General features: G+C 55.1%; 2 protein-coding genes across 5 annotated transcripts; one reads left to right on the forward strand and one right to left on the reverse strand.

The window, feature by feature from the left end:
• Positions 1–3,040: 3,040 nt before the first annotated feature.
• On the forward strand, positions 3,041–17,332 carry CSDC2 (cold shock domain containing C2). 2 transcript variants are annotated; one of them, XM_022596838.3, is made up of 4 exons: positions 3,041–3,239; positions 12,295–12,593; positions 13,628–13,750; positions 14,339–17,332. In XM_022596838.3, the coding sequence occupies exons 1-4, from the start codon at positions 3,069–3,071 to the stop codon at positions 14,499–14,501; spliced, it is 756 nt and encodes a 251-aa protein (XP_022452546.2). In that variant the 5' UTR covers positions 3,041–3,068; the 3' UTR covers positions 14,502–17,332. The 2 variants fall into 2 exon arrangements, with proteins under 2 accessions (XP_022452546.2, XP_089777506.1); XM_089921380.1 differs by lacking the exon at positions 3,041–3,239.
• Positions 4,705–26,804, reverse strand: PMM1 (phosphomannomutase 1). Of its 3 annotated transcripts, none has more exons than XM_089921378.1 (8): positions 24,748–26,804; positions 22,523–22,640; positions 21,125–21,201; positions 20,902–20,993; positions 20,607–20,706; positions 18,405–18,480; positions 17,474–17,589; positions 4,705–8,043 (listed from the first exon to the last, which is right to left on the reverse strand). In XM_089921378.1, the coding sequence occupies exons 1-8, from the start codon at positions 25,072–25,074 to the stop codon at positions 7,933–7,935; spliced, it is 1,017 nt and encodes a 338-aa protein (XP_089777504.1). In that variant the 5' UTR covers positions 25,075–26,804; the 3' UTR covers positions 4,705–7,932. The 3 variants fall into 3 exon arrangements, with proteins under 3 accessions (XP_089777504.1, XP_089777505.1, XP_022452543.1); XM_089921379.1 differs by having other exon boundaries at positions 4,706–8,034; positions 24,748–26,791; XM_022596835.2 differs by lacking the exon at positions 4,705–8,043 and adding an exon at positions 16,181–17,091 and having other exon boundaries at positions 24,748–26,801.
• Positions 26,805–27,870: the final 1,066 nt, after the last annotated feature.

The following is a 27,870-nucleotide window of genomic DNA, read 5'->3' on the forward strand; positions in this document are numbered from 1 at the left end:
TGTGGTCAGAACTGCAGGAAAAGATCTTCTCTGGCAGAAGGGCAGTAGTTGAATTAGAGAAGATGACTGGGGCATAGCCAGAGAGGAGGGAAGGACCACTCTGCTTTACTGGGTAAAATCGTTAGTAGAGGCTGGAGATGAGTCTCACAGTGGAGGAGAAGGGCATCCAGGGAACTGAAGACATTGCAAAGGCAGTGTGGTGTGGTGTAGCAGAAAGAACAAGAATGTAATGGAATCAGAATTCCTGTGTTTTAATTCCAGCTCTATCACTAGCTGTGTGGTGCTGGGTAGGTTTCTTATCCTCTCTGTGCCTAAGTTTCAGCATCTGTCAAGCGGCACCAACACCTTAGGAGTGTATGTACCTTAAAGGGTTATGTGGATTCAAGGCCACATCAGCCCAGAACTGGCCCCCACTTGTGGGCTGACAGTCAACAACAAAACGGGGATTATAATTCGATTGGAATCAATAAGACTAAGAGGCTGCTCTGCCTTGACTCACCTCTACGGTCTCTCCAAGGCGACGGAGGCTTTCGAGGAGATGAGCTTTTGAATGCTTGGTTTCCACAGAAATAGCCTCCATGGCGGAGCCCCTGGTTTTCAGTAGATGATTTCTTTGTAGCTCAGCTGCTGGTGGGTAGGTGGGTGGTGCCACGGGCTGCTCTTTTCCTGAATGAACAGCTGTGCCCTCTCGTCTTTGTCGAGAATAATCATAACACTACTTCAAACCTCGGCCCAGCCTCCTTCATTCACGGTTCTCTGGCGGCCTGGCAGTCACAGCACGTGTTTGCCAGCTGGCGGGGCGGGGAGGGGAGGGCCTCAGAGACTGGAGGCTGGATGTGAAGGGACAGGTCAGGCCCTTGGCCCTTGCCTTGGCCTTGTCCCCAGCGGACCAAGCCGCAGTCTCCTCAGAACTGGCCTTTGAGGCCCTGCCTCCCACCCTCCAGGCTCATACCCTACCTCTCACTTCCCTCACCCCTTCCAGCCACATCAGCCTCCTTCCCAGTCCCCTATCACGCCAAAGCTCACTCCCACCTGAGGGCCTTCTAACACACCATCCCCTCTTCCCACAATTCTCTCTAGATCGTGGCAAGGCCAGATACTTCTTGTCACTTGGGGCTCAGTCGTCACCTCAGAGAGGTCCTCCCTGGCCACTCCCCTCTGCTGGCTCCTAACGCCCAGCCACCAACAGCCCAAGGCCGAAACTCTACCAACTCAGGAGCCACGGGAGAAGAGCCTGCCAGGCATTCCAGCCCAAGGCCTGACTCTGGTTCTGATTGGCCCGGCCTGGACCAGGGGTCCTGTGGACCAAGACAGGGGAGAGAGGAGTCCCCAGGTGAAAGCAGGGAGGCATTTCCCCCCAGAAGGGACAGTGGGTGGTGGGCAGGGAAAATCACAGGTGTCCACCCTGGCCCCAGCCCTTCTCCAGAAAAACAAGTGGGTGAGTGTGGAAATCATGGGTCTAGAGCCTGGGGCCCAAGCCCATCTGTGCAACCTGTTTCCTCACCCAGGTAAACCTCACAGAGTTGTTATAAGAAACAGGTGGGATGATGCCTGGGCGGGCACTTTGGAAACTATTATTATCTTTAGAAGAGATGGAGGCAGAGAGGAAGAAGAGGAATTAAAGGAGGGATGGGGTCCTCTGCGCAGGGTCCTCAGACTGGGTGGAATAGAATCAGAACTCCGGGCCTCAGGTAACAACAGCTGACGTGTATCACCATCTCTCTTGCAGAATCAGAAACCTGATTGTTCTGGGACGTTCTGGAAGGGCATGGATAAGCGGTCACATTGGTTCAAATACCCCTCTAACCAGATAAGGAATGCAGGCAAGTCACTCATCCTACCCGAGCCACTCTTTCCTCACCAGCAAAATCCAGATGATCATAATACATTGCTGGATTGTCCTGAGCTTTAAATGAGGGCAAAGCAGGTTGCCTGACAGGTGGGGTGCCCTCAATGCCTCTTACTAGCTATTTTTATTAGGTATTTATATCTTTCTTAATTGTCTCCTTTAAAACCCCCCACTCCTTTTTTTTTTTAATAAGCCTTCTTTTGAAAATGCCATGCTGCGTCAGCAGTACTAAAGATATGTGAGGGACAGACTTTGTTCTTTCCAAGCCGAGTCTGAGGAGAAGGGACGGGAAGAGGGAAGAGGAACCAGTGTGTAGGGGCCTCCTGCAGCCAGGCCGGGGCTTTTACACGGGCTGCACTGGAGCCTCCGACAGCCACCTCAGAAAGGGCCTCCTTCCTTACTTTACAGAGCGTGTGGAGGACCAGAGTCGTAAGAGACTTGCCCAAGGTCATCCAGCTTGGAAGCACTGAGGCTGAGACTCACATCCAGGGCCTCTGGAGAGCTTCCCAGGCTGTGGTGCGTGTGTGTGTGTGTGTGTGTGTGTGTGTGTGTGTGTGTGTGTGTGTGTGTGTGTGTGTGTGTGTCTGAAGCAAACGTTCACTCCTCTTCAGTTCAATTCACTAGAAATAGCTCAAGGGCCTGCTGTGGGTCAGACAGAGGAAGAGATGGGTTCCTGCGACCTACCCACGTGGGTTCACTCACGAGGATCTCAGAGCCAAGTGAGGGACAGACCAGTGGAGGGCAGGAGACACAAGAGGGTACAGAGGGGAGAGGGAGGTCTGAGAGTCCCTGGGACCCTGCTGTGGCCTCCATTCTCCCAGACTCACCCCCCACCCCGCGGCCCACCACACACACACACACACACACACACACACTCACCGCCCCACTTGCTCCCGCACTGCCAGGAATGCAGGCTGTCCCCAGCTCTTCCTCCTCTGCATTCCTCAGCCACGGCTCCCACCTGGCAGGGCAAATTATACCCTGGCCTGGCAATGAAAGCCACTTTCCAGAAAAAGAAGCTTTAGGGCCCTGAGAGACGCAGCTAACTCTCTCTCGCACTGCCTGCGTCTGACTCAAGAGGTGGTGCCGGGGCCAGAGGAGACGGGCCCTGTGTCCCTTTAAGCAGGGAGTACAAATTTCCATCCCAGCCCCGCCCTCCAGCTCTTCCTGACGTCAGGAGGAAGGCGTGTGTGAGTGAGTGAGGGGCCTGAGGTGCCGCATGCTCACACACACACACACACACACACACACACACACACACACACACAGAGTCATACACACAGCTCATCTTTCAGACCATCCCCTGCTCGTCAGCTCCAAGCGTGCGCGAGAGGCCGAGTCTGAAGCCAGCTGCAGGAGGCAGTGCCAGGACCTCAGCTGCCAGGGAGAGGTAAGGGGCCAGACCGTGCGGGCACACAGAGGGCACACTGGAAACTGGCTCTGGCAGGGGCGAAGGAGGGAGGCGTGATCTGGGGGCACTGGGAAGGTGGGCACCTCCCCTGGGGCTGGTTCAGCCCCGTTCAGTTTACAGAAGAGGGGCAGGCGGCTGAGCACATGAGCCCACCGGGCCATCCCGCCGCCTGCGCTCCCTCTCCCTGGCCCCCAGGGGAAGCTGAGGCTGTGTGGCTCCCTGTGAGAGGGTGTGTGTGTGTGTGTGTGTGTGTGTGTGTCTGTGTGTGTGTGTCTGTGTGTCTGGGACTTGTGTCTGGCTCAAGAAGCAGAGAGCATCAGACACCTGCCAAGCCGCAGCCTCCTGTCTGGGAACCAGGGGGAGAGAAATGACTGGAGAAATCACTGTGTCTCCTACCAGACACTGAAAAGAGAGTGCAGCAGGGAGCAAAATAGGTCTTTCCCCTTGGAATCTGGGTTGGGGGTCGGGAGGGACTGTCTGGGGCAGGCAGACAGTTGGACCTGGAGCAGCTGTCTCATCCTGACTATTTCTTCCCTGATGTGATGGGGGATAATGGTGTTAATTGGCTTGGAGAGGTGGCTCCATGTTATTATATTCCCCTTTGCCTCAGAACCAACCCCACCAGAAGCTCTTGCCTCTCCTAAGGCCACTCCTCTCCCTTGCCCACTGGTCTGGCTGTAACCTCCACCCTTGCCAGGACGCAGCCCCTGGAGGGCAGGGGTGATAAGCCAGGGGCTGCTGGGTCCCCTGCCGTGGGATTCAGGGACTCGGGCAGCCTTGCTTGGTGCCGAGTTCCTCAGTGGCTTGACCCTGGCACAAGGAGTCCAGGCAGAGATAAGGGGTGATGCTGGCACCCAGAAGGGAGACAGCAGGTTCCTGCCAATCTGCCAGCCTGCAGATTCTTCCCAGGCAGAGGGGAGGGAGACGCGGAGCGAGAACAATAATAAATACAGAGTGTGAACTGCTGCATCCGCTGGGGCTGGGGGAGGGGAAGAGGAAGTGCGCCCGGGTGGAGGGTGGGCAACCTCTCTGAGAGCCTGGCATCATGCCCGCCTGGGTATGCTCCTGTGGAGACGTCTCCCTCGGAAGGGGCTGTCTCCAGCCCCCTGGGGTATGGGGAGCCAGTTCCCCAAAACTGACTCCATCCCAGAGGCCTCTGGGTCCTCCAAATTCTGGATATTTCCTCCTCCCAGCCTCCTACCCCACCTCCCCCCACCATTTCTTTTAAGTCCTTTCCAAAAACATCTATTTCCCCATATCTGCCCCACCCCTCTGGATCTGTCTGACCCTCCTCCAAAAACAAAAACAAAAAAACAAAGACAGGTGTAAGCAGGAACCAGCTCACAGGGGCCTGGGAGAGGTCAGGGGACAATCTTGGCCACAGAGGTTTCTCCCAGGCCTGGAGAGAGATGGATGGGCAATGTTCACAGAATCCACTGGCCTTGGAGGGGGCCTCCCTAGGGGGGACTGGGGGGTCCCACACAGCTGGCTGGTGGGGAGGGGACACCTGCAAGCTGGTCTAGAGGCAAGTCCGTGAGAGTGGCACCAGCAGAGGGAGCTCAGGGCTTAGCTGAGCTGGTCACATCCATTGGTAACAACCAGCAAAACCAGGACCCAGAGCCTGGTGGGAAGAGGTCTTGGGGCAATTCAGACCTTTGTCCATGCAGAGCATTAAGATGGGAGGCAAAAAGCAATGGGAGCGGGGAGCTCTTCCCCTGCCCCAAAGCCAGTGACATGATGGTTACCAGGAGGAGTGGCATGGCACGCTGGAAAGCTCATGGGCTTTGGGGTTATATTGATTTGAATGCAAGCTTGGCCAGTCTAAATGTGACTTTGACCAGTCCGTACCTCTTTCTAGGGGGACTCAGGATGGGAAAGCAACTTGCCCAGGGTCACACAGCCCAGCAGAGCTGGGATGTGAGCATGGATCTCGTGGTGCCCATCCTGGCATCCCTACCCCCACTAATACCAAGGAAGCCCAAAGGGCTTAATCATAGCAGCCCCCCAGGGCAGCTTGGGGACATGACAAGGAGGAGAGTTAAAGGGTCTCAATTAAGCTCAAGTATTGGCCAGGGCAGCGCACCCCCACCTCCCCGCAATACACACACACACACACACACACACACACACACACACACAAACACACAAACACCATGTGGGAGAGGGAAAGAACCAGGTTTAATTAGGTCACCTCCAGCTGCTAGAGCAGCTTTGGCACTGATGTATTTTAAGGAGTGTCTGGGAGGCTGGGAGAGGGGGAGGGGCCGGGGAAGTGCCAGCTTCTCTCTGGTGGTTCTGAGGCTGTTTCCTCACCCTCCTCTGGCCCATCACAGGCAAGACCTCAAAGTTCAGAAAGCCCTTCCACCATCACCCTGTGTTCCCTGCCCTTCCCCTTTCCAAGCCACCATACCCATTCCTCCCCCTCTCTGTTCCTCCACGATGGGGGCTCGGGCTGGGATGTTTTTATTGAGGGAGTTGCTTTTAAGCTTGCTGTAGTTGACAAGTGACTCACCCAAGGTCACAGTCTGAGTCAGCACAAAGCCAGAAATAGAACCCCAGGCCCTGTTCTCTTCCCTCTCCAGGGGAGGCAGGCGCTTTCAGGGACCTGCTGCGCCTCCCACCGGAGGCCTTTCTGCACCGCCCCCCGAAACGTCTCCAGGGTGCGGAAGGCTGTGTGACCCCAGCAAGACTCTTCACCTCTCTGGGCCTCAGTTTACTCCTCTGAAGAACAGGGTTAATAACAGTAATTATCATGTAGGTGTGTTGTGAGGAGTAAATGAGGAAACAGGGCAAAGGGTTTGGCATACCACTTGGCACACGGTTAATAATCAATCGATGGTGGCTGTGATCTTTTTCTTTTTTAAACTCACTACTTGAATTTTGTTTTGTTTTCTTTTTTTATAAAATAAATTTATAAATTATTTATTTATTTTTGGCTGCGTTGGCTCTTCGTTGCTGCACGCGGGCTTTCTCTAGTTGCGGCGAGCAGGGTCTACTCTTCGTTGCAGTGCACGGGCTTCTCATTGCGGTGGCTTCTCTTGTTGCTGAGCACGGGCTCTAGGAGCATGGGCTTCAGTAGTTGCGGCACGCGGGCTCAGTAGCTGTGGCTCGTGGGCTCCGGAGCATAGGCTCAGTAGTTGTGGAGCACGGGCTCAGTTGCTCCACGGCATGTGGGATCTTCCCAGACCAGGGATCAAATCCATGTCCCCTGCATTGGCAGGCGGATTCTTAACCACTGTGCCACCAGGGAAGTCCCGGTGGCTGTGATCTAGTCGTATCAGGACTAACCACCCTGTGTTCTACTTGTCTATCTGCTACCCCCAGTGGAATGGGGCCCTCTAAGGGCAGGGCTATCTCCTCTCCTGTTTGTTGTCCCAGAACCTGGCAATCATATTCAGTGACGTGTGTGTTTCTGACAACCTCAGAGGAGAATTGGAGTGACCCTCATGAGTCATCTGGACCAATGATGATTCATATAGCTGAGGAGAAAATTGAGGCCCAGAGAAGGGCAGGTGCTTGCCCCAGGTCACACAGCCCTGGGTGGTTGAGCCACCTTGCTTTCCCTGATCTGCCCAGAAGGAGAGGGATTCGCTTGGTCAACAGAGGACTCTGAGGGCCATCTCCTGCCCAGTTCTTTTTTGGGGAGCTGATAATTGGAGGAGCCCCAACACCAGGTTGATGGCCACCTGCTATCAGGGCTGAGTCACCATTCACAGCCCTGTGAAGCTGTATCACGACCTTGCCTAGGGTTATCTCCGAACAGCCCTGATGTTTTGTTTTCAGCTCTCCTGCCCCTTTTGTCTGTGGAATTGCTGGGGTTTGATCTTCTTGCAGGGAAATGAAGAGGATCTTGGCTGGCAGGGTCAGAACCAAAACACTCACAGGTGGACCATTGACACAGCTCCCAGCTCCTCTCATAACCTGGACAGGGTGCTACGATTTGCCCTATTGGACAGATGGGGAAACTGAGGCTCAAAGAGGGAGGGTCACTCAGCTAGGACACTGTAGAGCCAGGATTCAGTCCTGGGCCCTCTGGGTCCTGAGCTGTCCTCTTGCCCTCCAACTGCTAGTTCTGAAGGGCATTATTCCAGGCCAGAGATGCCCCCAGTTGGGCACACCGAATTCCTCAGGACCTAGGGTTTAGCTCTGTTTGAGTTGAGGCACATGTTCTACAGACACATCTATTTCTCTGCTCTCGGAGTTTATTTCCCCTTTCTCAGGGAAAGTTCTTTTGGGAAAACTTCAGCCTTGTCTTGGCTGAACCAGGAACAGAATTTATCCTCACAGGAAAAGCACCATTTGCTTTCAGACAAATCTGGCCTCTGTCACTTACCTGCTGTGTGACTTTGGGCAAGTCACTTATCCTCTCTGAGCTTCAGCTTCCTCATTTGTAAAATGGAAACAATTGTGATTGCAACCTTTGAGGGCAACTGGGAAATTTAAAAATGGAAAATAATTTCTGTAAAGACTTTTTAAAGAAAAAATATTTTATTTATTTAGTTTTGGATCTGTTGAGTCTTCGTTGCTGTGCGCGGGCTTCTCATTGCGGTGGCTTCTCTTGTTGCAGAGCACAGGCTCTAGGCGCATGGGCTTCAGTAGTTGCAGCACGCAGTCTCAGTAGTTGTGGCTTGGAGGCTCTAGAGCACAGGCTCAGTAGTTGTAGTCCACAGGCTTAGTTGCTCTGCGGCATGTGGGATCTTCCCAGACCAGGGCTCAAACCTGTGTCCCCTGCGTCGGCAGGCTGATTCTTAATCACTGCGCCACCAGGGAAGTCCTGTAAAGACTTTTTGTAAAGACTGTGTATAGCATTCAGACAATAAAAGCCCTGTCTTCACTTGCCCCCTTCTGTGGCAATATTCTGGAGAAAGGGTCTGAACTGGAGGCTTGCTCAGCACCCCCTTGTTCCGTTCTCCCCGGTCTCCCAGGCTGCCCTGCACTGTGCAGTTTCTTCAAGTCCAGGGCTCTGGCAGGAACCAGAGAGGGAAAGACTCTGTCCAAGATCACACAGCAAGTCAGTAGCAATGCAGGGGCTGAACCCAGGACTCCTGACTTCCCACTCTAAGGCTCCAGAGTCGGATTCCCCTGGTTCAAGTCCTGGCTCAGACATTAATTGCTGTGTGGCCTTGAGTGAGTGACAGCCTCTCTGAGCCTCAGTTTCCTCATCTGCAAAATGGGGTCATAATAGCACCAGCCTTAAAGGACTATTGCAGGAACTAAATGAAAGGAGAAGCTATGAGGGGCAGCGCAGGGACCTAGTGTGTGGGTGAGTCCTTGGGGAAACAGGGAAGATGAGCGTAAGGGGCGGCTTTGGCTGGCGGGTCTCTCCTTCTGCCCACTCCCTCTCCCTTCCACGCCCAACTTAGCCACCTTGTCCGGAAGGAGCACCCTCTCACCCAGCACCTACCCAGTGCTTCCCCCATTCCATCCCATGTCATCCTCACTGAAGCTCTCGGAGGAGGGATTCTTGTAATCCCCATTTTCCAGAAGAGGAAGGAGAGAGGGGAGATCGCAGAGCAGCGCTCTTGGCACTTGTGGGGGCTACTTCGTCTGCCCCTCCAGCCCCAGCTCCTGCCCGAAGGTCAACTCCCCACCTTCTCCCTGGGAGGCCCTCTGGGTAGGTGGGGCTGTGGACTGGGAGCTAGAGGGGATGAATGTCTATTGCTGCTCTTACTCCATCCCCTTCTCCTCCCCCTCTGCTGCCTGGCCCATTTGGGGGAAGGGAAGGAGGGGGGCTGCCCTCAACCCTAACCCTGGAAAATCAGTACCTCTTTCCCCTTCCCCACTGCCCGCTTTGCATGAGACCTGGGAGCCACGCTCACTCAGTCTTGGGTCTGGAGGCCCGGCTGGCCAGAGCAGGGCCCAGCTCAGCTGCATCTCCCTGGTAACCACTGTGGGCTGCCTCTGCCCCTCCCCCACCTCCTTCCCTCCCCTCCACCCGCCATGACCTCCCAGCACAGGCTGTCACCGCCAAGCACAATACCAGGCCTGGGAAAACTGTGCAGTGGGCAGGCCGCGCCGCCCTGCTTCCTGCAGAAAGGGAGGCCGAGCTCCTCTCCCTGCCCCCGGCCACCCTCACCCAGTTAGGGAAGCAGGCACCCAGGGCTGTGATGCAGGGCCCGTCATCTCCTGCTTTCCTGGCTGTGTCATCCTGGGTAGGTTTGTTGCCTGTCTTCCTTTCTGGTAACAGCTTTATTAGATACCATTCCCACACCATATAATTCATCCGCTTAAGACGGACAAATCAACGGCTTTTAGTATATTTACAGAGTTGTACAACATCACTGTAGTCAATTTTAGGACATTTTCATCACCCCCAAAAGAAATCCTGTACCCATTAGCAGTCACTACTCATTCTCCTTCCCCCTCCCCAAAGCCTGGAACCACTCATCTACTTCCTGTCTCTATGGGTCTGCTTATTCTGGACGTTTCACGTGCATGGAATCATGTAATCCATGGTCTTTTGTGACTGGCTTCTCCCACACAGCATCATGATCTCAAGGTTCACGGTTTCAAGGTTCAGCTGTAATGTAACATGTATCAGTACTTCATTTCTTCTTATGGCTGAATAATACTCTACTTTATGGTTAACCACATTTTGTTTATCCATTTATCTGTTGTTGGACCCTTGGGTGGTTTCCACTTTGGGGCTATTATGAGTAATGCTGCCATGGACATTCATGTGCAAGTTTTTCTGTGACTGCTTCAGTTTTCTTCTCTCTAAAATGGGGACATGGGAATTCCCTGGCAGTCCAGTGGTTAGGACTCCACGCTTCCAGTGCCGAGGGCCCGGGTTCGATCCCTGGTTGGGGAACTAAGATCCCACAAGCCGCAGGGCGGCGCAGCCAATAAATAAATAAATAAAATAGAGATAAAAATGCTAAACCTGGCCCATCCCTGCCTCCTCAAGTGGGCTCAGAGAGAAAAACTGCACGTCAGCATGAGGGGCTGTGAGGGGCAATTCTCACCCCACCCCTGGCAGTTCTTTTGGCTGGAAGGGATGTGTTGGGCACTTGCTGGGGAGGAGGGAGGCTGCATCTCCACCCCCAGGGATGGCACAGTCAGCTCATCACCTTGACCCAGAAAAGTCCCACTTGCTATGTGATCTTGAACAGTGGCCAGGAGACCTGCTCCAATGATGGGGGTTGAATGGGGTGACTCCTTGGCTCTTCTAGTCCATGCAGGGCTCTGGAGTCCTAAGGAGTCCTAAACTCTTCCCTGGGCGGCAGGGCAGGGTGGAGATGGAGGCCAGAAAGAGACTTAGTTCAGGGATTCACCTCTGGCCCCAAGGCCTTTGGGTGAAGTGGGGGGGAGTGAAGGAATGGGGGTGAGGAGGTGGGGAACTCGTCACTCTCACTCTTATATGACCATGGACAATGGGCACTTCTTTGTATCCCCCACCTTAGCCAAGCCTCACCATAGCCTGTGAGGGAGTGAGGCGGGGCTTATCAGCTCCATTATACAGATGAGGAAGCTGAGGCCAGTGGAAGTGCTACCCAAGTCCACGGCTAACACGCAGCGGAGCTGGAGGTCTCCTGGTCCAGGTGTCCTGCCTGGCCCCACTGTGGCAGGCTGCCCGCCCCAGGCTCAGTCAACAGCTAGCATCTCTTTGAGCCCAAGACTTTCCAGCCCCTGGGGAGGGGGAGGGGGGGTGAGTGCATGGGTGGGGGAACTACATTCTCTTCCTCTGCAGAGAAAAATATAGGATGAATTTTTTTAAGGTCATCCAGGCACTGAGCTGTTGACGGGAATTTCTATTGATTAGCACTGATAGTAGCAATTTATTGGGTACCTACAAGATGCCAGATGCCATCACACACACTAAATCATTGAATCCTCAGCAACCAGGGGAATTCCCTGGTAGTCCAGTAATTAGGACACGGGTTTTCACTGCCGTGGACATGGGTTCAATCCCTGGTCTGGGAACTAAGATCCCACAAGCTGTGTGGTGTGACCAAAACCCAAAAACCTCAGCAGCCTTGCGTGGTAAGCATTCTCAACCTCATCTTAGAGAGGGGGAACCTGGGGCTAAGGTAGAATCTCCAACATTCCTAAGAGCTCACCATGCCCCGGTCCTGTTCTAAGCATGTAGAAAGTCATTTAATCCTCACAGCAACCTCTCTGTGAAATAAGAACCAACATTATCCCCATTTTACAGAGCAGGAAACCAAGTCAAAGGTTATGAGTGTTGACCAAGGCTGCACAGCTGGTAGGTAGAGGAGCCAGGATTCAAACCCAGACCTTTTGGGTCCACATTCACCCACATTCCCACCTGCCATGTTGGAACTGTTGGGTGGCTAGCTTGAGGTCACCAAGTTACAGGTGACAAAGCTGAGATTCAGACCCAGGTCTGTGGATTTGAAACTGCTAGTAGTTGTGCCACACTGTGTCCCGGATCATTGGCCACTTTACCCATCCCACCTCTTAGGGCCCCAAGTTAAAGAATTGAACTTCAAGCTGGAAGGACTTTTGGTTAGTCTCAGTCAGCTTGGATCACCATTAACAAAATACCCCAGACTGGGGGCTTAAACAAGACAGTTACTTCTTACAGCTCTGGAGACTAGAAATCCGAGATCAGTGTGCTAGCATGCTCTGGCTCTGTCTGGGGAGAGCTCTTGTCCTAACTTGTAGACCGCCCCCTTCTAGCTGTGTCCTCATAAGGCAGGGAGAAAGGAGGCAAGCTCTGGGTGGGGGGGGGGGGTGTCTGTCCTTCTAAGGACACTAATCCCATCATGGGGGCCCCACCCTCCTGACCTCATCTAAACCTAGTTACTTCCCAAATGCCCCATCTCCAAATAGTATCACATTGGAGGGGTTAGGATTTCAACATGTGAATTTTAGGGGAACACAATTCAGCCCACAGCAAAGTTGTATGACCATTTTGTCTTTCTGGGGAGGACACTGAGTCAGGCAGGGGCTGTGAGTGGCCTGAACTCACTCTGTCAGGAGTAGCAGGCAGGCCCAGCCCTCCAGACTTGTGTCCAGAAGCTGCCCACCCTGGACCACACTCACCTGTACCTCTCTCTCCCCCTTCCAGACGGAGCCTGTGGCTGGTGAGTCCGCCGAGCAGGGCCAGGCCGGGCCCTGCCCACAAGGACGCCCAAGCCCTTCACCGGCCCCTGCGCCTGGGAGCCCACCAGGCTCTCCCACTGGCTCCACCATGACTTCGGAGCCCACGCCACCCCCGGTCGTGCCCCCGCTCCACTCCCCCAAGTCCCCTGTCTGGCCCACCTTCCCATTCCACCGGGAGGGCAGCAGGGTCTGGGAGCGAGGCTGTGTCTCATCTCGGGACCTGCCCAGTCCCCTGCCCACCAAACGGACCAGGACGTATTCAGCGTGAGTACCTGTCCCTCACCCAGGCTCTGGTGGTCCTTCCCCAGGACAGGGCTCCGGTCGGGGCTGCCCAGCTCCCAGCCTCCTCCATCCCCTGTTGTCCTCACCCGAGGACAGGGGAGCTGTGTAAGGACCTTCCAGTAACTGCTAGCGTTCATTCATTCCACAAAGCTGTACTGAGCTCCCGACCAGGGGATCCAGTGATGAATAAGGCAAAGTCTCAGCCTGCAAGGTGCTTACAATCCAGAGGGAATTTGTCCACCATTCACTACACCTGGCCGGGTTGGGCATCAGGGAAGATGTCCTAGCTGGGTTTGGAAGATTTATCAGGTGAAGAAGGAAGCTGGGTGCTCCCGGTGGATGAAACAGCCTGGGCAAATGCAGAGGCATGGGGTGGACCTTTGGAAAGAGGCGGGCAGGCTGGACAGAGACCAGCCCTGGGTCTTTGGGGTGGGTCACGGGGTGGAGTCAAATTGGGGAAGGGTTTTGTGGGAGCCACAGGGAGGCTGACTTGGTTTGGTCAAAGGAGGGGCTTTTGATGGCAAGCGCCGATTGTCCCACGTCCAACCCAAGACCAGGCACAGAGCAGATGCCTAATAAATGATGAATGAAGGGATGAATGACAAATAAGTGAACAGGATGGATACTGCTGCCTCAGGAGAGAGTGAGCTCCTTGTTCTGGGAGTTATTCAAGCCTAGGTTGTACATTCTTCACTTCGAAATCTTACAGCAGGAATCCATGTAACCTCAGGAGGGGAGGGTCTTGTACAGTGAGAGGGGCACTGGCTGGGAGTCAGGAGACCCACTTGCTGTGCACCCTCGGAGAGCCAGTTTCCCTCTCTGGGCCTCAGTCTCCTTATTGTCCAATGGGATGATGAGAGGACTGAACTAGTCTCTATGGGTGGTTTCTGGCCTGGGGAGGGTTATCCACAGCACTAGCGCTGAGGCAGGCCCTGCAGACGGGCCCCGGGAGAGCTGTGGGGGTCCAGGGAGGGGGTCCCCAGCCCACAGTTCCAATACCCCTACCCTATCTTCAGGACAGCCCGTGCCTCGGCTGGCCCCGTGTTCAAGGGTGTCTGTAAGCAGTTCTCACGCTCACAGGGCCACGGCTTCATCACCCCGGAGAACGGGTCAGAGGACATCTTCGTGCATGTGTCTGAGTGAGTCCCTCCCCCTTCCCCGTTGTTGGCTGGGCCCCTGCTGCAGTATCCTAGCAGTGCCTCCAGAATGCTCCCTAGGCCTCTCCCCTCACTGGCTGAAGTCTGTGTTCCTGGCACATTTCTCCTCTCATAGGGCTTCCAGGGGCATGGGTGGAGGAGGGCTGGGGCCAGATGGAGAGGGGGCACTCAGACCCCAGAAGCCCTGGGAACCACTGCCTGAGTCCTGGGATCCTGTTCCCGCATCACGGGGACGGAGAGGGCTGGGTCCTTCAGCCTGGAGGGAAGCTAGGAGGTGGGAGGTGGTCTAGGCCTGGCCCCCAGCCCTAATGCCAGGTGTGACCTGTGGAGTCACTGAGCCCTAAGCCTTGGGAACCTCCCTGAGCCCTTTTGCATCTCACTTTGTAGCATAGCGAGGGGCTGTTTATGATTCCCATTTTACAGATTAGAGAACTGAGGCTCCGAGAAGGGAGGCTGGCTCAGGCTCCCTGGCCTAACTAGGCCCAGGGCTAGGCTGCCCTCAGGCCAGACCACAGGGGGCATCCAGGGAGGGGGCCTGCTCCTGGGCTGACACCCCCTCCCCCTCACCAGCATCGAGGGGGAGTACGTGCCAGTGGAAGGCGACGAGGTGACCTACAAGATGTGCCCTATCCCGCCCAAGAACCAGAAGTTCCAAGCCGTGGAGGTGGTGCTCACCCAGCTGGCTCCACACACTCCCCACGAGACGTGGTCCGGCCAGGTCGTGGGCTCCTAGGCTGCTGGCCCCTGTGCCAGCCGCCAGGCGTGGGGGGAGCCACACAGGGTAGATGGGCAGCAGCCAGCTCCACGCCCCACGGCACTGGCTGAGCCAGTCCCCCGGGCGGCCTCGGTGTGCACGTCTGTCTGTCTGTGCTTGTGGACGTGAGTGTGTGCCTCCATCTACCCTGTGACTGTTGTGTGAGTTGGACCGAGGGGAAGGCCACCAGACCTGCCTTCCCTGCTTTCCACTCTCTCTCCTTCCTCCCCTCCCTGCCACACACGCACAGGACCCTCTTGCCCTCCTAACACCCATGTGCGTGTCCACTGAGCCTCTGAGGGCCTGCGTCAGGCCTGGGCTGGGAGTCGGGGCAGCAGTGGGCCCTGCTCCCCCGCCCCGTACAAGCTTGCTCCCCTTGCCTCTGCTCCAGGCCTGGCCCCGGGGGCCAGACTCTGCTTGTGCTACTCACACACAGCCCCCTCCCCCCAGGCTGGGGTCTCCCACTGTGACCTGGACCCCTCCTCTCAGAAGCCAGGCCACTGAGTGCTTTGGGGGAGCCTCCCGGCCTCTTGCCGGGGAAGAGGGTGAAACCCGGGGCAGAAAGGCCACCCCCTCGCGCCCCCCATGGCCAAGGCCCAGCCTTCCCTCCTTCCTGCTCTCTCTCAGCACACTTGAGGCAGGAAAGAGGGGCCTGGGGGCAGAAGGCAGTTCTGGGGGCTCCGGTTTTGCTGGCCAGCGCCTCCTCCTCAGCCTGGCAGCGGCTTTGGCAACCCCAAACTGAGGCTGTGTCCACTTCCCTGGGCCTCGCTGAGCCTTGCTGCCTCGACTCCCCCCCGGGGAGGCAAAGGTCTGCAGAGGGGTGGGAGCATGGCTCCCCCCGCTTGGATGGAGCCATCCCCTTTGCCCTGACTCACAAACCCCACTGATGCTCTGCCCGTGCCCAGCCATCATGGCCGCTGAGGACCCAGCGATGGACGAACACACATGCCCTCAGGCGAGCCAGCCACAAGGATAGCTCTCAGCCTGAGAGACCACCAGCCCTGCAGCCCCCCTTGCTGGACCCTCTTCCCAAAGCCATGGGATAGTGGCTCCCACTGGCCACCAACAGGCCAGTGGCTGAGGTGTGGCCCGTCTTGTCCATCCCTTAAGGTGTGGGGTATCCCTCTTCCTTTTGGGCCAGGATGTGTTTGCGTGCATTCACTCCTGGGCAGGGGGTTGGCCTGGCCTGGGAGGTCAGGAAGGAGGGGGTCTACCTCCATCCCCCCACCTTCCCACCACACTCCCCTCCAGAGAACACATCACCTGATGGGGGAAGAAATGGGGTTCAAGGGAGGACCTGCCAGGGAGTGATCCTTATGAAACCCAGTATGAGTAAAACAGATGCCAAGGATGCGGGGGTCAGTGACTGTCTAGGAGGATCCCCAGCCCTGTAGGTGCCCCAAGGCCCCAGGGGAGACACCAGCTGAGGTATGTGTATCTCACCCCTGTCCCCAGCACAGAGGCTGGAAGACCAGAGCTGCTAAGATGCACTGGCCAGCCCCCTAAAACTCAGAATGGCCCAGCCTGACCCCCATGTTGAGCTGGGGCTACTCTAGCAAGGCCTGAGGCCTTTCCCCTGAGGAACAAGGCTCCCTGGATTCCTTGGCGGAAGGTTAACTCTTGGGAACCCCCAAGACACCCTCCCCACACACACACCAGAAGTAGGCCCCCGCTTTAGGCACCAACCAGGAAGCAGGCTGTGGTAACGTCAGCCCTGGGGCCGCCCCACAGTGTCCAGTCCGACCTCCTGAGACCCCCAGCCACCTGGACTCCCCCATCCTTCCTCACACTGGCAATAAACCCTCAACTGTGACTCAGCCTGGCCCACAGCTGCCGTTCTGTCTGGGTCCCAGGGGAAGGGGCTGGGGGAGGACACCTCAAACAGCCCTTGTTTGGGGCTTCAATGGCCCACCCTCCTCGACTGCATCAGATTCCCTGTGTGACCTGGGGCAAGTCCGTGCCATCTGTGCCTGTTTTCGCATCTGCAAAGGCAGGGCTGTAACAGCCTCTGTGACTGGGGCCAAATAGCCATTCAGACTCCACACCGCGTTCCACGAAGTTTAGTATCTGTGAGATCAAGTTCTCACAAGTATGCACCTTCCCCACTGCTCTGCGCCCCATCTAGGGCAGGGAAGCAGCGTGGGCTCTATCTCGTACCGACACTCGCACACGCTTCCCATGTAGACAGAAACCTGCTCTGTCCGGAAGTATGAGCAGCAGCTGCAGCCAGGGCCATCGGGCTGGGAGACAGAAGCCAGGCCCACCAAGAGCTGACCAGCTGGGGGTGGCTGTCCACACAGACCCTGGGCCCACTTAGGCAGGTAACATGAGGCAGGTGTCCTGGGCCAGAGGAGGGGCCCTGGTGCCCCCGAACACCAGGGCCAGGGGCTCTCTTAGGGCCGGGCAGAGCTCTTTGGAAGTCCCAAGGGGCAGGTGTGGGCCCTGGTCACGCCTCGTGGGCTGCCTCTGGGAAAAAGATCTCACGGCATCGCTGCACCGTGTCCTGCGGGGACACCACACTGTGGCCAACAGTCCGGGGGTCTGTGTAGATCTCAAAGTCGTTCCCACCCTGCACACAGAGGAAGGGCAGTGAAGGCCTATGTACGCATGTGGTGCCTGGAGGAGGTTCCCAGGTTTGGAGCCCAACATCCACTCTGCCATGGGATCCCCTCCCCACACCGGCTCCTACACAGCTGCCCCTCCTCCTGCTGCCTTAGAACCGCCAGGAGGCCCATCTCCTTCATCAGATCTGCCCTGACTTGCTGTGTGACATGGGGCAAGTGTCCAGCCAGCTCTGGGCCCCAGCCTTCCAATCTGTGTAATGGGGCTGGTGAGCACTGGCTGTTCTCTGGGAGTTTCCCAGGAGGTCTGTTCTGTCACCCCATGTCCTGGCCCCGATCTGGAGGTGACTTGGGGTGGGGGGACCTGGGCTGAGCCTGAGCCACACTTACGGGGCTGGTCTCGTTCCCAAAGAAGTGGATGGTGTCGAAGCAGTCCTGGTCCAGGCTGTCCAGGCAGTAGCGCTTGTCCCAGCCCTCAGGGAAGACGTCAAAACTGATCATGCCTCCTGTGGGGGTGGGGGTGAGGCTGGCAGATGAGGCTGGCAGAGGGGCAGCTCACGGGGACCTCGGGCAAGGCCCTTCGTTCATTCATTCATTCATTCAACAACCCTAGAGTGCCTACTGAGCACCAGGCACAGGGCATGGACAGACTCAGGATCCTCACGGGAGTTAGGATCCAGGTGGGAGAGATGGGTGGTAAGTGACCAGACCACCTTTCAGATCGTGTAAGTCAATGAAGGGGGCAGGGTGTGGGGGAGGGAAGCTCCCCAGACGGTGTGATCAGGGGAGAGCTGTCCAAGAAGGTGACATTGAGCTGAGACCTGAGCCAGAGTGGCAGTTGCCAGGGAATGATACAATCCCCAAGGCAGGAAAGGGCGTGGAGTGTCCCAGTGACACAGAAAGCTGGGAAAGGGCAGCAGCACAGGCATGCGGGCCCTGGGGTGCAGGGAGGGGGCCTGGGTTTCATGAGGAGTGAGAAGGAGCCTCTGAAGGGCTCTAAGCAGGGGTATGACAGGGTCTGTTTTTCCGTAAGGATCCCTCTGGCCACTGTAGGGGATGGACTGTAGCGGGAGGTGGTGGTGGGAGACGCTTTGGTTTTTGACCTGAGCAACTGGGTGGGAGGTGTAGGTTGCCTGGGTTTAGGTGGGGAAGCCTTGGGGCCTGGAGTTCCTGCCTGTTTTGGCTCAGCTTGCCCTTGCTGTGCTCGGAGGGCTGGGAGGGGTTTCTAAAGATGCTGGGGGATGCAGCCTGGCCTTGGGAGTGAGGCCCTGGGGTGGGCTCATGTACCAGACCTTTCAGGCCCTCCAAGGGGTTGACGTACCTCGGGAGAACCTCAGTCCTTTGCCGGCAAACTCTGTTTTCAGGGCTTCCACAAACTTCTCCCGGATCTTCTCCTTCTGCAGAAGGGGAGAGAGCAGACTGAGGTTCAGAGGGCTGCTGTGGGCCAGGCCCTGGGCTGGGTACACAATGCATGTGAGCTCACTGAGTCTTCCAGGTGGATGTCATGCCCCACCCCCCACTTTACAGATGAGGAAACTGAGGCTCAGGGGGGCTATACCTTGTTCAAGGTCACCCAGCCTCAGTGGCAGAGCCAGGGCCTGAATCCCAAAGGCCTGTAACTGAACTCAGTGCCAGATTCTGCCAGTGGGGTATGGGCGGGGTATCCTGAAGGAGGCCTTGGAGCAGAGGCTCGAGGAGGAAGGCTGAAGGGATGGGACAGTCTGAGTCCCAAGTCACAGTGTCCACCTCAGGGCAGGACTCAGCCCTGTCAGCTCTGCCCAGTCCGCAGGGCTGAAGGAGAGTAAAGCATTTATATTAGATCTGCACTGGTGAAGGGTACACAGGAGATCAGAAGGTTCATCTCCCTCTCCAATATCAGAAGAGGGCAAAACAAGACCCAAAAGACAAGAGAAGACCCTGGGGGCTGTGGGAAGAGTCAGCGTGTCCTGTCTCATTATAGCTCATGAGATGGGAACTGTGATTATCCCCACTTTACGGATGAGAAAACAGAGGCACATAGTAGTGAAGCCACTTTTCCACGTAACTGGGCAAGTAGGAGGTGGAACTGGGATTAGAAACCCAGGTGGCCTGAGAAAGGGCCACCTCTCAATATGTGCGTGGGAGGAGGTTCTCGGCCAATGGTCAACCTTAACCAGTCTACAAGAAAAGTCTCCATGCCTGCGGGCATTGCCTACCTGAAGCCTTGGGGCACAGGGTGAGAATGGGGATGAGCTAGGACATCATTGCAAGTCCCACCCAGCCTCAGGGAAACATCAGAGGGCAGCAGGCGGAGGCCCAAGTTCAAATCTTTGGGCTGCAACTAAGTGACCTTGGGCAAGCCATTTCCTCTCTCTGAGCCTCAGTTTCCTCATTCATAACATGGGTATAATATCATCTATTTCATTCATTCAGAAAGTATTTCTCAAGCACTTCTGTCAGGCATGTGCTGGGCCCGGTGGATCCAGCAGTGAACAGCCACAGAAACCCCAGCCCTTAAGGAGCTTACAGCTTCAGCTGGGGAGACAGACAATAACCAAGATTTAAAAATAGGTGATACAGTGGATTAGAGGGTGATGGCTGTTTGGGAAGAAATAAAATAGAGGAGAAGATCAGCAGGTACAAGGGGTTGCAATGTTTCGTGTAATGCTCGGGGAAGGTGACACTGAGAAGGTGACACTTGAGTGGATGTGAAGGAGGTGAGAAGGCACAGCCCTGAAGTAGGAAACTGTCTGCTATCTCTAGAATCAGCAAGGAGGACATGGCCGGAGCAGAGAGAGCAGGGGGAGAGCAGAAGGGCAGGTCAGCGGGAAGGACAGAGATGGGCGGGCGTGAAGAGGCTTGGTGGACTGGCTCCATCCCTGAAAGGGAGCGGGTACATGGTGGGGATGATGAGCAAAATGCAAGTCAAGCTTCAGCGAGGGTAGCACATCCAGAGGCGACAGGGACCTTGGTGTGTTCCAAGAACAGAGGCACAGGGAGAAGGCTGAAGAGGGAGCCCTGAGCCAGGCAGACCCCTCGGGGCTCAGGACACCACGGGAGGCAGCTGGGACATTGTCCTGTTGGAAAGCTGACCCATGGAAGGACTGTAAGCAGGGAGTGGATGGGGGCAGACAGATGTGCTTCAAAAGCTTCTCAATGGCACTGCTGGAGAACTGACTGACAGGGCTTTAGGGCAGGGGGTGGAGGCACACACATAAGCGAAAGGATCTGAGACCAACTCTGGAGGCTGAAACCCTAGACATTACTTCTGGACTTGATGGGGGTGGGCAGGTGGAAATGATGCCCTAGGTGTTGCTCAGGTAAGTAGGTGGCTGGTGGTGCTGGTCACCAAGGGAGGGAAGCCAGCAGTACTGGAAAGACGCAGAAGTGCCTACAACCATGGCGCATGGTAGGTATCCAAAAGGGTACTGGTTGAATCAGAACACCCACCCACCCCCAATCCTTTTCAATGGTGAGAAAATAAAGGCTCAGAGAGGCTGAGTGATTGAGGTCCTATAGCCTAAGGTTGCACAGTTGGTGGCACCTTGTCCAGTTCGGAGAACTCGATTCGCTCCTCCAGGGTGCAGCTCCGGCCAATGGGCGAGATGTTCAGCATGCCGTTCCGGAACTCGATGAAGGTTCCACTGGTGGGGAGGGGGCAGGTGGGAGGGTGGAGAGCCAGAGAGAAGGAGAAGGGCCCTGAATTCAAATCCAGCCCCACCTGGACACCAGGGGGGACAAGAATCCACCCACAGGCAAGTCAGGGCCCATCTGAGAGACCTGCCCCTTTCCTCGCTCAGGCCCAGGAGGGGCAGGACACAGGCTGGGTGGGACCTCACCGCTTCTTGGGCAGTCTGAGCAGGGCCATGTAGCGGAGGCAGAAGTTGATCAAGTCCTGCAGGAGTTCCTCCCCCAGGTGGTTCTGGATTGTCTGGGCAAGGGACACAGGGCTCTGAGTGTGGTGGGCACAGCACTGTTCCCCCCCGCCCAGGACAGAAGCCACCAAGGGAATGTTCCACTGTGGAAAGGGGTCCTAAGGCCCCAGGGAAGGGGGGCACTGACCTGCTTGGAGAGCAGTCGTCCATGCTTATACTGCACCGTCCCGTTCTCAGCAAACACATAATCAAACTTCTCAATGACTTCAGGGCCATGTAGAGGCCAGGGGGAAAGAAAGAGTGTGAGACCGGGTACCCAGAGCCAAGCAGAGAGATGAAACCCACACCCCTTGGTCTGGCATCCAAAGCACACTTGTTCTATCCAGAAGTTGCTTTTCCAGTCTCCTCGCCTTCTGCAGCTTGGTTTTTCCCGAACAAGCACACAAGCCAGTGAGCTTCGCTCTGGGCCTTGGCTCATGCAGCTCCTTCTGCCTGGGATGCCCTCCCCCTTCACTTCTTCTCCAAGATCCAGCTCCCTCCTCTGGAAGCCCTCCAGGACTTCCCGGAAGAGGACATCATTTCCACTCTGTGCTCTCACAGCCCCTCTGTATGGGGACTTCCCTTTCATTTTACAACTTCCATCACTGTGCTATCAAGGCTGGCTGCAAGGGGAGTTTTCGGCTCTGACTGCCACAAGAAGTGGCTGGAGCACAGCCAGGAGGCTGCTGCAGGGTCAGGTGGGAGGTGACCACCTGGACTATGGTGGGGCGATGGAGATGGAGACACGGACACAGGGAGACATTTTGGACTTGCTGATGGAATAAACGAGGAGGAGGGGAAAAGGGAAAAGTCAAGGAAGTCTCTGGTTTGAGGAACTGGAGGCATTTGCCTCAACTAAGCTGAAACCGGGAACCCAGCTGCGAAAAGGGGCTCTGGGTCCACACAACTTCCTGGGTGACTTCAGAATCCTCCTCTGTTACATGGGGTATTCATACCCACTCTAAAGCACGGTTGTGAGGATTAAATGAAAAGAAGTTAACACAAGGTCATTTTCAACAAATGGTAGCCATTACTGATTAGGCCCATTTTATTTATTTATTTATTTTTGGCTGCGTTGGGTCTTGCAGGCTCTAGAGCGCAGGCTCAGTAGTTGTGGCACACGGGCTTAGGTGCTCCGCGGCATGTGGGATCTTCCCGGACCAGGGCTCGAACCTGTGTCCCCTGCTTTGGCAGGTGGATTCTTAACCACTGCGCCACCAGGGAAGCCCCATAAGCCCATTTTAAAGATGAGGAAATCAAGACTCAGCAGGGAGAACTGAGAACGTAAACTATGTAAGGTCAGGATTCTGTCTGCTTTGTTCTCTGCTGTTTCGCCAAAGCCCAGCACAGTGCCGGGCACATAGTAGGTGCTCACCAAATGTTTGTTGAATCACTGAAGGAAACACCTGGCTGTTCACTCTGCTTCCTTTGCCCCACAGAAGCAGGACTGGGTCTTTGAAGGCACATTGCTCCAGGGATCTCACGAACTCCCCACTTCCTCCACCCCCACCCCGAATGTGGAACTGGCTCTAGTTGCTCCTCTTACCTTCATCCCCCTCTCCCAGCTGCTCAGCAATCTTAGAGTAGTCAGAGCCGCCCACCACACCGATCTGCACCCTTCTTCGCAGCTTCTGCAGGAAGGCAGCCACCTCAGGATCGATTTTCTGCAGGGGGGCAGGGAAGCACAGCATTCTGTCAGCACATCTGGGACCTCCACTTAGATGTTACTCAGTGCTCAGAATCCTGGGAGCCCATGTTCCACCCAGATCTGTAGCAGGTCAAGGTTTAGAACCCACATCTCCAAATTAGATGCACCTGGGTTCAAACTCTGGCTCAAGTCCCTCAATACCAGGATGACCTGAGCAAATGGCTTTACCTTTCTTTGCCTTAGTTGTCCCATCTATAAAATGGGAATCATAATAACAACCATGTGGAGTAGCAACCACGTCACTGTTAAGGATTAAATGAGATAGTGCTTGGAAATGAATAAACAATTAACTAGTGACTAATCACTTGAAAAGATTCCCCACCAAGGAAATGTAAATTAATGAGTTATAATCCATGTTTTCAAACATTCAGCTATTCAAAGCTGACAATATCTAGGGTGGACATAGGGGAAACAGGCACTCTCATATGTTGCTGGTGAGAGTATAAATTGGAACAGTCACTTCGGAGGTTAATTTAGCAAAACCTATTAAAACTTTAAATGCAAATACCCTGTCACACAGAATTGCCCAGGTGTATATGGATGTTCATTGGGATGGTTTATAACAGTGAAAAACTGCAAATAAGCTAGTCAGTCGGAGCATGGCACACACCTGCTCTGAAATTCTATACTGTGGCTACACAGAATAAAGCAGGGCTGTGCTTCCAACATGAGAGAGCCCCAAGACATGCTGTTAATTGTCAAAAGCAAGTTGCAGAAAGGCACACACAGTATGATGCCACTTACTAAAAACAAACGCACACAAAAAACCTTAGAACTTTGGGGATGGGGCTGGGCCTGGGATCCTGACTGGTCAGAGGGGACTTTACCCTCCTCTGTTACGTTTCCATTCTTTACAAGAGAATGTCTTCGTAAATACGTGTACAATTAAAAATTAACTTTTAAAAAGTGCTAAGGACAGATCCAGGTGGGTGAACAGCATTGACACTCTGTCCTTGTTTAGGCTATTAGGTTAGGGGAGCTAAGGGTCAGAGGGAGGTGTAGGGGCTGTTCCTAGACTCTGCTATCCTCCCTCCACTGTCGTCTTCCTCCCAGCCCTGAGGACCCTGGGAGCTGCTGGAAGGCCAGGTGGCCTGACTGCTGCCTGTGCCCCCAGGGCCCTCACATAGGGGAGGGGAGGCCAAGACCTGGGTTCCTATCAGCCCCTGCCCTGCAACCTAGACCTGCTGGCTCCCTGCTCTAGGAGATCCCTCAGTAGGTCCTGGTGGACCCAGACTGGAGGGCAAGAAAGAGGCCTGCTTATCCATGCACCCAGCTGGTGAGGGTGGGTCTGGGGGTTCATCCTGAGATCCAAAGGGAGAAAAACAGTGTGTGGAGCAGAGGTTGGAGAATCAACAACCCAGTGAGATGTTTTTAGAAGGAAAACTGCACTCCCACTCACCCTGTACCACAATCTCCCCATGGGACCAGACTAGCCACCGCCCCATCTCCAGGTGGAAGGAGCCCCAAAACAGCCTAAATGGTACAGAAGCCCGCCATCCTTCCCTCGGAGAGGAGGGGGATGGGGATGGAAGGGAGGGAAAGTAGGGGAGGGGTTTGAGAAACTAAACGCAGGCCCAATCTTGCAAAGGTCAGGTGGGATGGCTCCGAGACCCCCTTGTCCCCCACCGATGGGGACCTAACGCTTGGGTGCGCTGAGCCTTGTATGGAACCCTAGGTTCAGACTCCAGCTTCGCGATACCGGTGCGTCCTAGGGCTGAAATGGGGTGGGAGCCACGGCTGGGGAGGCGGGGGCGCCCCGGAGCCAGGCCTGGTAGGGTGGGGAGGAGACTAGGCCCCTGCTCGCAGCTTCCTCCCTCCAGAATCCGACCCACCCCTCTCGCTCCCGGGCAGAACGTGGGCGCGGACGCTAGTGGGCTCTGACGTGGGGAACCGGGTTCCCATCACTCCCAGCAGAAGGCCCGGGGGTGTCAGGGGTCGGGTGTCGCCGCATCCCACACACGGTCCCGGGGGGGTCTGGGGTCATGCCGCTGCAGGCCACACATTCGGCCTCCGGGTGTGCGCGTGACACTCCCGACGAGAGCTTCTGAACTTCGGGGCCCTACCTGGCGAGCCGGCGTGAGGGTGCCGTCCACGTCAAACAGGCAGAGGACGCGCTCCTTCCTGCGGGCGCCCTCAGCGGTGACCGCCATGGGTGCAGCTCCCGACGCCGAGCTGAGTCGAAGGAGGCGGCGGCTTTGGGAAGAGTCTAGACGGGGCGGGGCCTGGGAGGGGCGGGGCCAGCAGGCCAGCCCGACCTTGCCAAACGAAGAAGGGGCGTGGTCAGGGCTTGATCTCGGAGGCAGGGGGTGGCACGGACGGGGCAGGGGCGGGGCCTGAGCTGACTCGGGAGGATAATTCTGAATGCACCAGACGGAGAAGGGGCGTGGCATAGGGAGGAGCAGACCCCAGCAGGTTCCGTCGGATTGTTCCAAATTAGACGGAGGCGGGGCGTGGGCCTGGGACCGGAAGCGAGGGATAGAACCCGGAAGGGAGGGGCGGGGCCAGAATTGGCCCTTGGCTGGATGAGTCCGATTGCTGCTGACCGAGAAGCGGTTGGACTGGGGCGGGGTCTCGAGCTCGCAGTGCCTAGTCCCCAGGGGGAGGGCGGGACTCAGCGTCCACAGCTGTCTCAGCGGCTATCAATCGCTCTAGGACTCAACGCCTCCCTGCTAATGCCTTTGACCCAGAAATCTTGAGCTTTAAGAAATCTCCTGATGGCCTTTTCTCAAGGCTCTGGGCTTTGCCAAACGGCCTGCCCCGACCCTTACTCCTCCCGCTGTCATTCTGTCCACCACATAAATAGCAGCTAACGGTTTACTTCCTTTAAGAAACCTTCCTGGGACTTCCCTGGTGGTGCAGTGATTAAGAATACTCCTGCCAATGCAGAGGATATGGGTTAGAGCCCTAGTCCAGGAAGATTCCCACAAGCCGCGGAGCGACTAAGCCGGTGCACCACAAATACTGAGCCCTTGCGCCACAACTACTGAAGCCCATGCGCCTAGAGCCCGTGCTCTGCAAGAAGAGAAGCCACCGCAATGAGAAGCCCGCGCACTGCAAGGAAGAGTAGCCCCGCTCGCCCCAACTAGAGAAAGCCCGCACACAGCAAGGAAGACCCAACGCAGCCAAAAATAAATAAATAAATAAATTCATAAAAAAAAAGAAGCCTTCCTGGACACCTCTCTATTCACAACTATTTAACCATCACGTTGACTTTGGAGTCAGTTCTAGGTGTCTTCCCAGCTTCACCAACCATGTGACTTTGGACAAGTCACTTCACCTCTCTGAGGCTTTGTGTCCCCATCTGTAAAATGGGAAGAACACCACCTACTTTGTAGGGTTGCTTTATGCATGAAAAGAAATAATAAATATAAAAAAGCCCACATAGCAGGCCCTCTCCAAAGAAGAATTTGTATAGATGTGCTTGATACTGTTACTAACTAAACGGCTATTTCATGTCAACAGCATTAAAAATGTGCAGACCCTTTGAGCCAACAATTCAACTTTTTAAAAAATTAATTTGTCTGCGTTGGGTCTTCATTGCTGCGCATGGGCTTTCTCTAGTTGTGGCAAGCAGGGGCTACTCTTCATTGCAGTGCGCGGGCTTCTCATTGTGGTGGCTTCTCTTGTTGTGGAGCATGGGCTCTAGGTGCGCGGGCTTCAGTAGTTGTGGCTCACGGGCTCAGTAGTTGTGCCCCACGGGCTCTAGAACTCAGGCTCAGTAGTTGTGGTGCACGGGCTTAGTTGCTCCACGGCATGTGGGATCTTCCCGGACCAGGGCTCGAACCCATGTCCCCTACATTGGCAGGCGGATTCTTAACCACTGCGCCACCAGGGAAGTCCTCAACTTTTAGAAAATAAGAAAAGGAAAAAAATTGGAGATTGGTTAAATTAATTATGATCGATCCATCAGTAAGATGAATTGCTGTGAAGCCTTGAAAATCTGTGTTGTACAATATTTAACATGGAGAAAGCATAATTCCATTTTTCTAATGGAAAAGTAGCAGACTGTCTCTGGATGCTGGTATTATGGCAAATTTCAAAGTCCTTTCCCCCCTTGGAAGTGCATTAGCCGCAGCTTTGTCTTTTCTAAGATTCTCTATTTCTTCCTCCAGAAGCCAGAGGCAAAGGCCCACCTCCACTCCCCCCTGTATTTGTGTGGGTTGCCCTCCAGCTTGCCAGCATGCCTGGGTAGGCAGGCGTTTTTGCTACATCCACCGTCTTTGCCCTGATGCCTGGGATCAACTCTGGCAGTTTTGGTCCTACACACACTCCACACATCTATGAGTGGCACTGACGTGCACAATCTTTTGATAGGCCTGTTTGTTTTTCTGTCTCGGTAGCTTCTGTACCCTGAGGAGATAACTGGAGGCCAAGTCAGGAGAACCACAGTGAGGTCCCTGATAACCACAGGGACTTGCACAGGTCACCTTCCTTTGCTGGGCCTCAGTTTCTTTATCTATACAAATGGGGATGTAATCTCCACCTGTGGACAGTGACTGTTGCCTGCCATTCCAATAAACGAAGAGTGTTGACTGCCATTTCAGTTCTAGAAAGATCAAGCCGTCAGCCACTGCAGATGCCCCCACGCCTCACACCATGGTGGGCCCTGAGGGGAATTCAGGGATGGAGGAAAACAGGAAGCATTATGTACTTTGGAGACTGGCCCTGGATAATAAAGATGCATATGTAGGGAATGATTTCAATGAGCCCAGACTCTTTCATCTTCCCATATATAGAAAAGCACTAAAATAACTGAGATGTCTGTTTTTGTGATTAGCAATAATCTTTTGATGTTTTTTCCAGCAAACAACTCCTATATATCCTGGCACCTCCCTTACCTCTTTGGAGCAGTTCCTCAGAGCTGTCTGAGAGGCTGTCTCCCCATCTATAGGCCTCACTAAGTTCCCCAAATAAAACATAACTCGCAGTTTTTAGGTTGTGTGTGTGTGTTTTTCTTTAGTTGACATAGTAATAACTTATATTTATTGATCCTTTACTATGTGCCAGCCCCCATACTGGACACTTGATCACATACCTTCATTCACTCTGACAGCATCTCTAGGAGATGTTACCGTCTCCACTTGGTGCAGAAAATGGAAAGGGATGCACTGCACGGAGCACCTGAGTGAGGTACTTTCTGCAGGCACAAAATTTAAGAGGGAATCAAAAAGCTCAGTAACCAAAAC

This window comes from Delphinapterus leucas, chromosome 11 (genome assembly GCF_059928025.1).
Source record: "Delphinapterus leucas isolate spDelLeu-1000000601 "Yukka" chromosome 11, BTC_Dleu_Yukka2, whole genome shotgun sequence".
Lineage (NCBI taxonomy): Eukaryota > Metazoa > Chordata > Mammalia > Artiodactyla > Monodontidae > Delphinapterus > Delphinapterus leucas.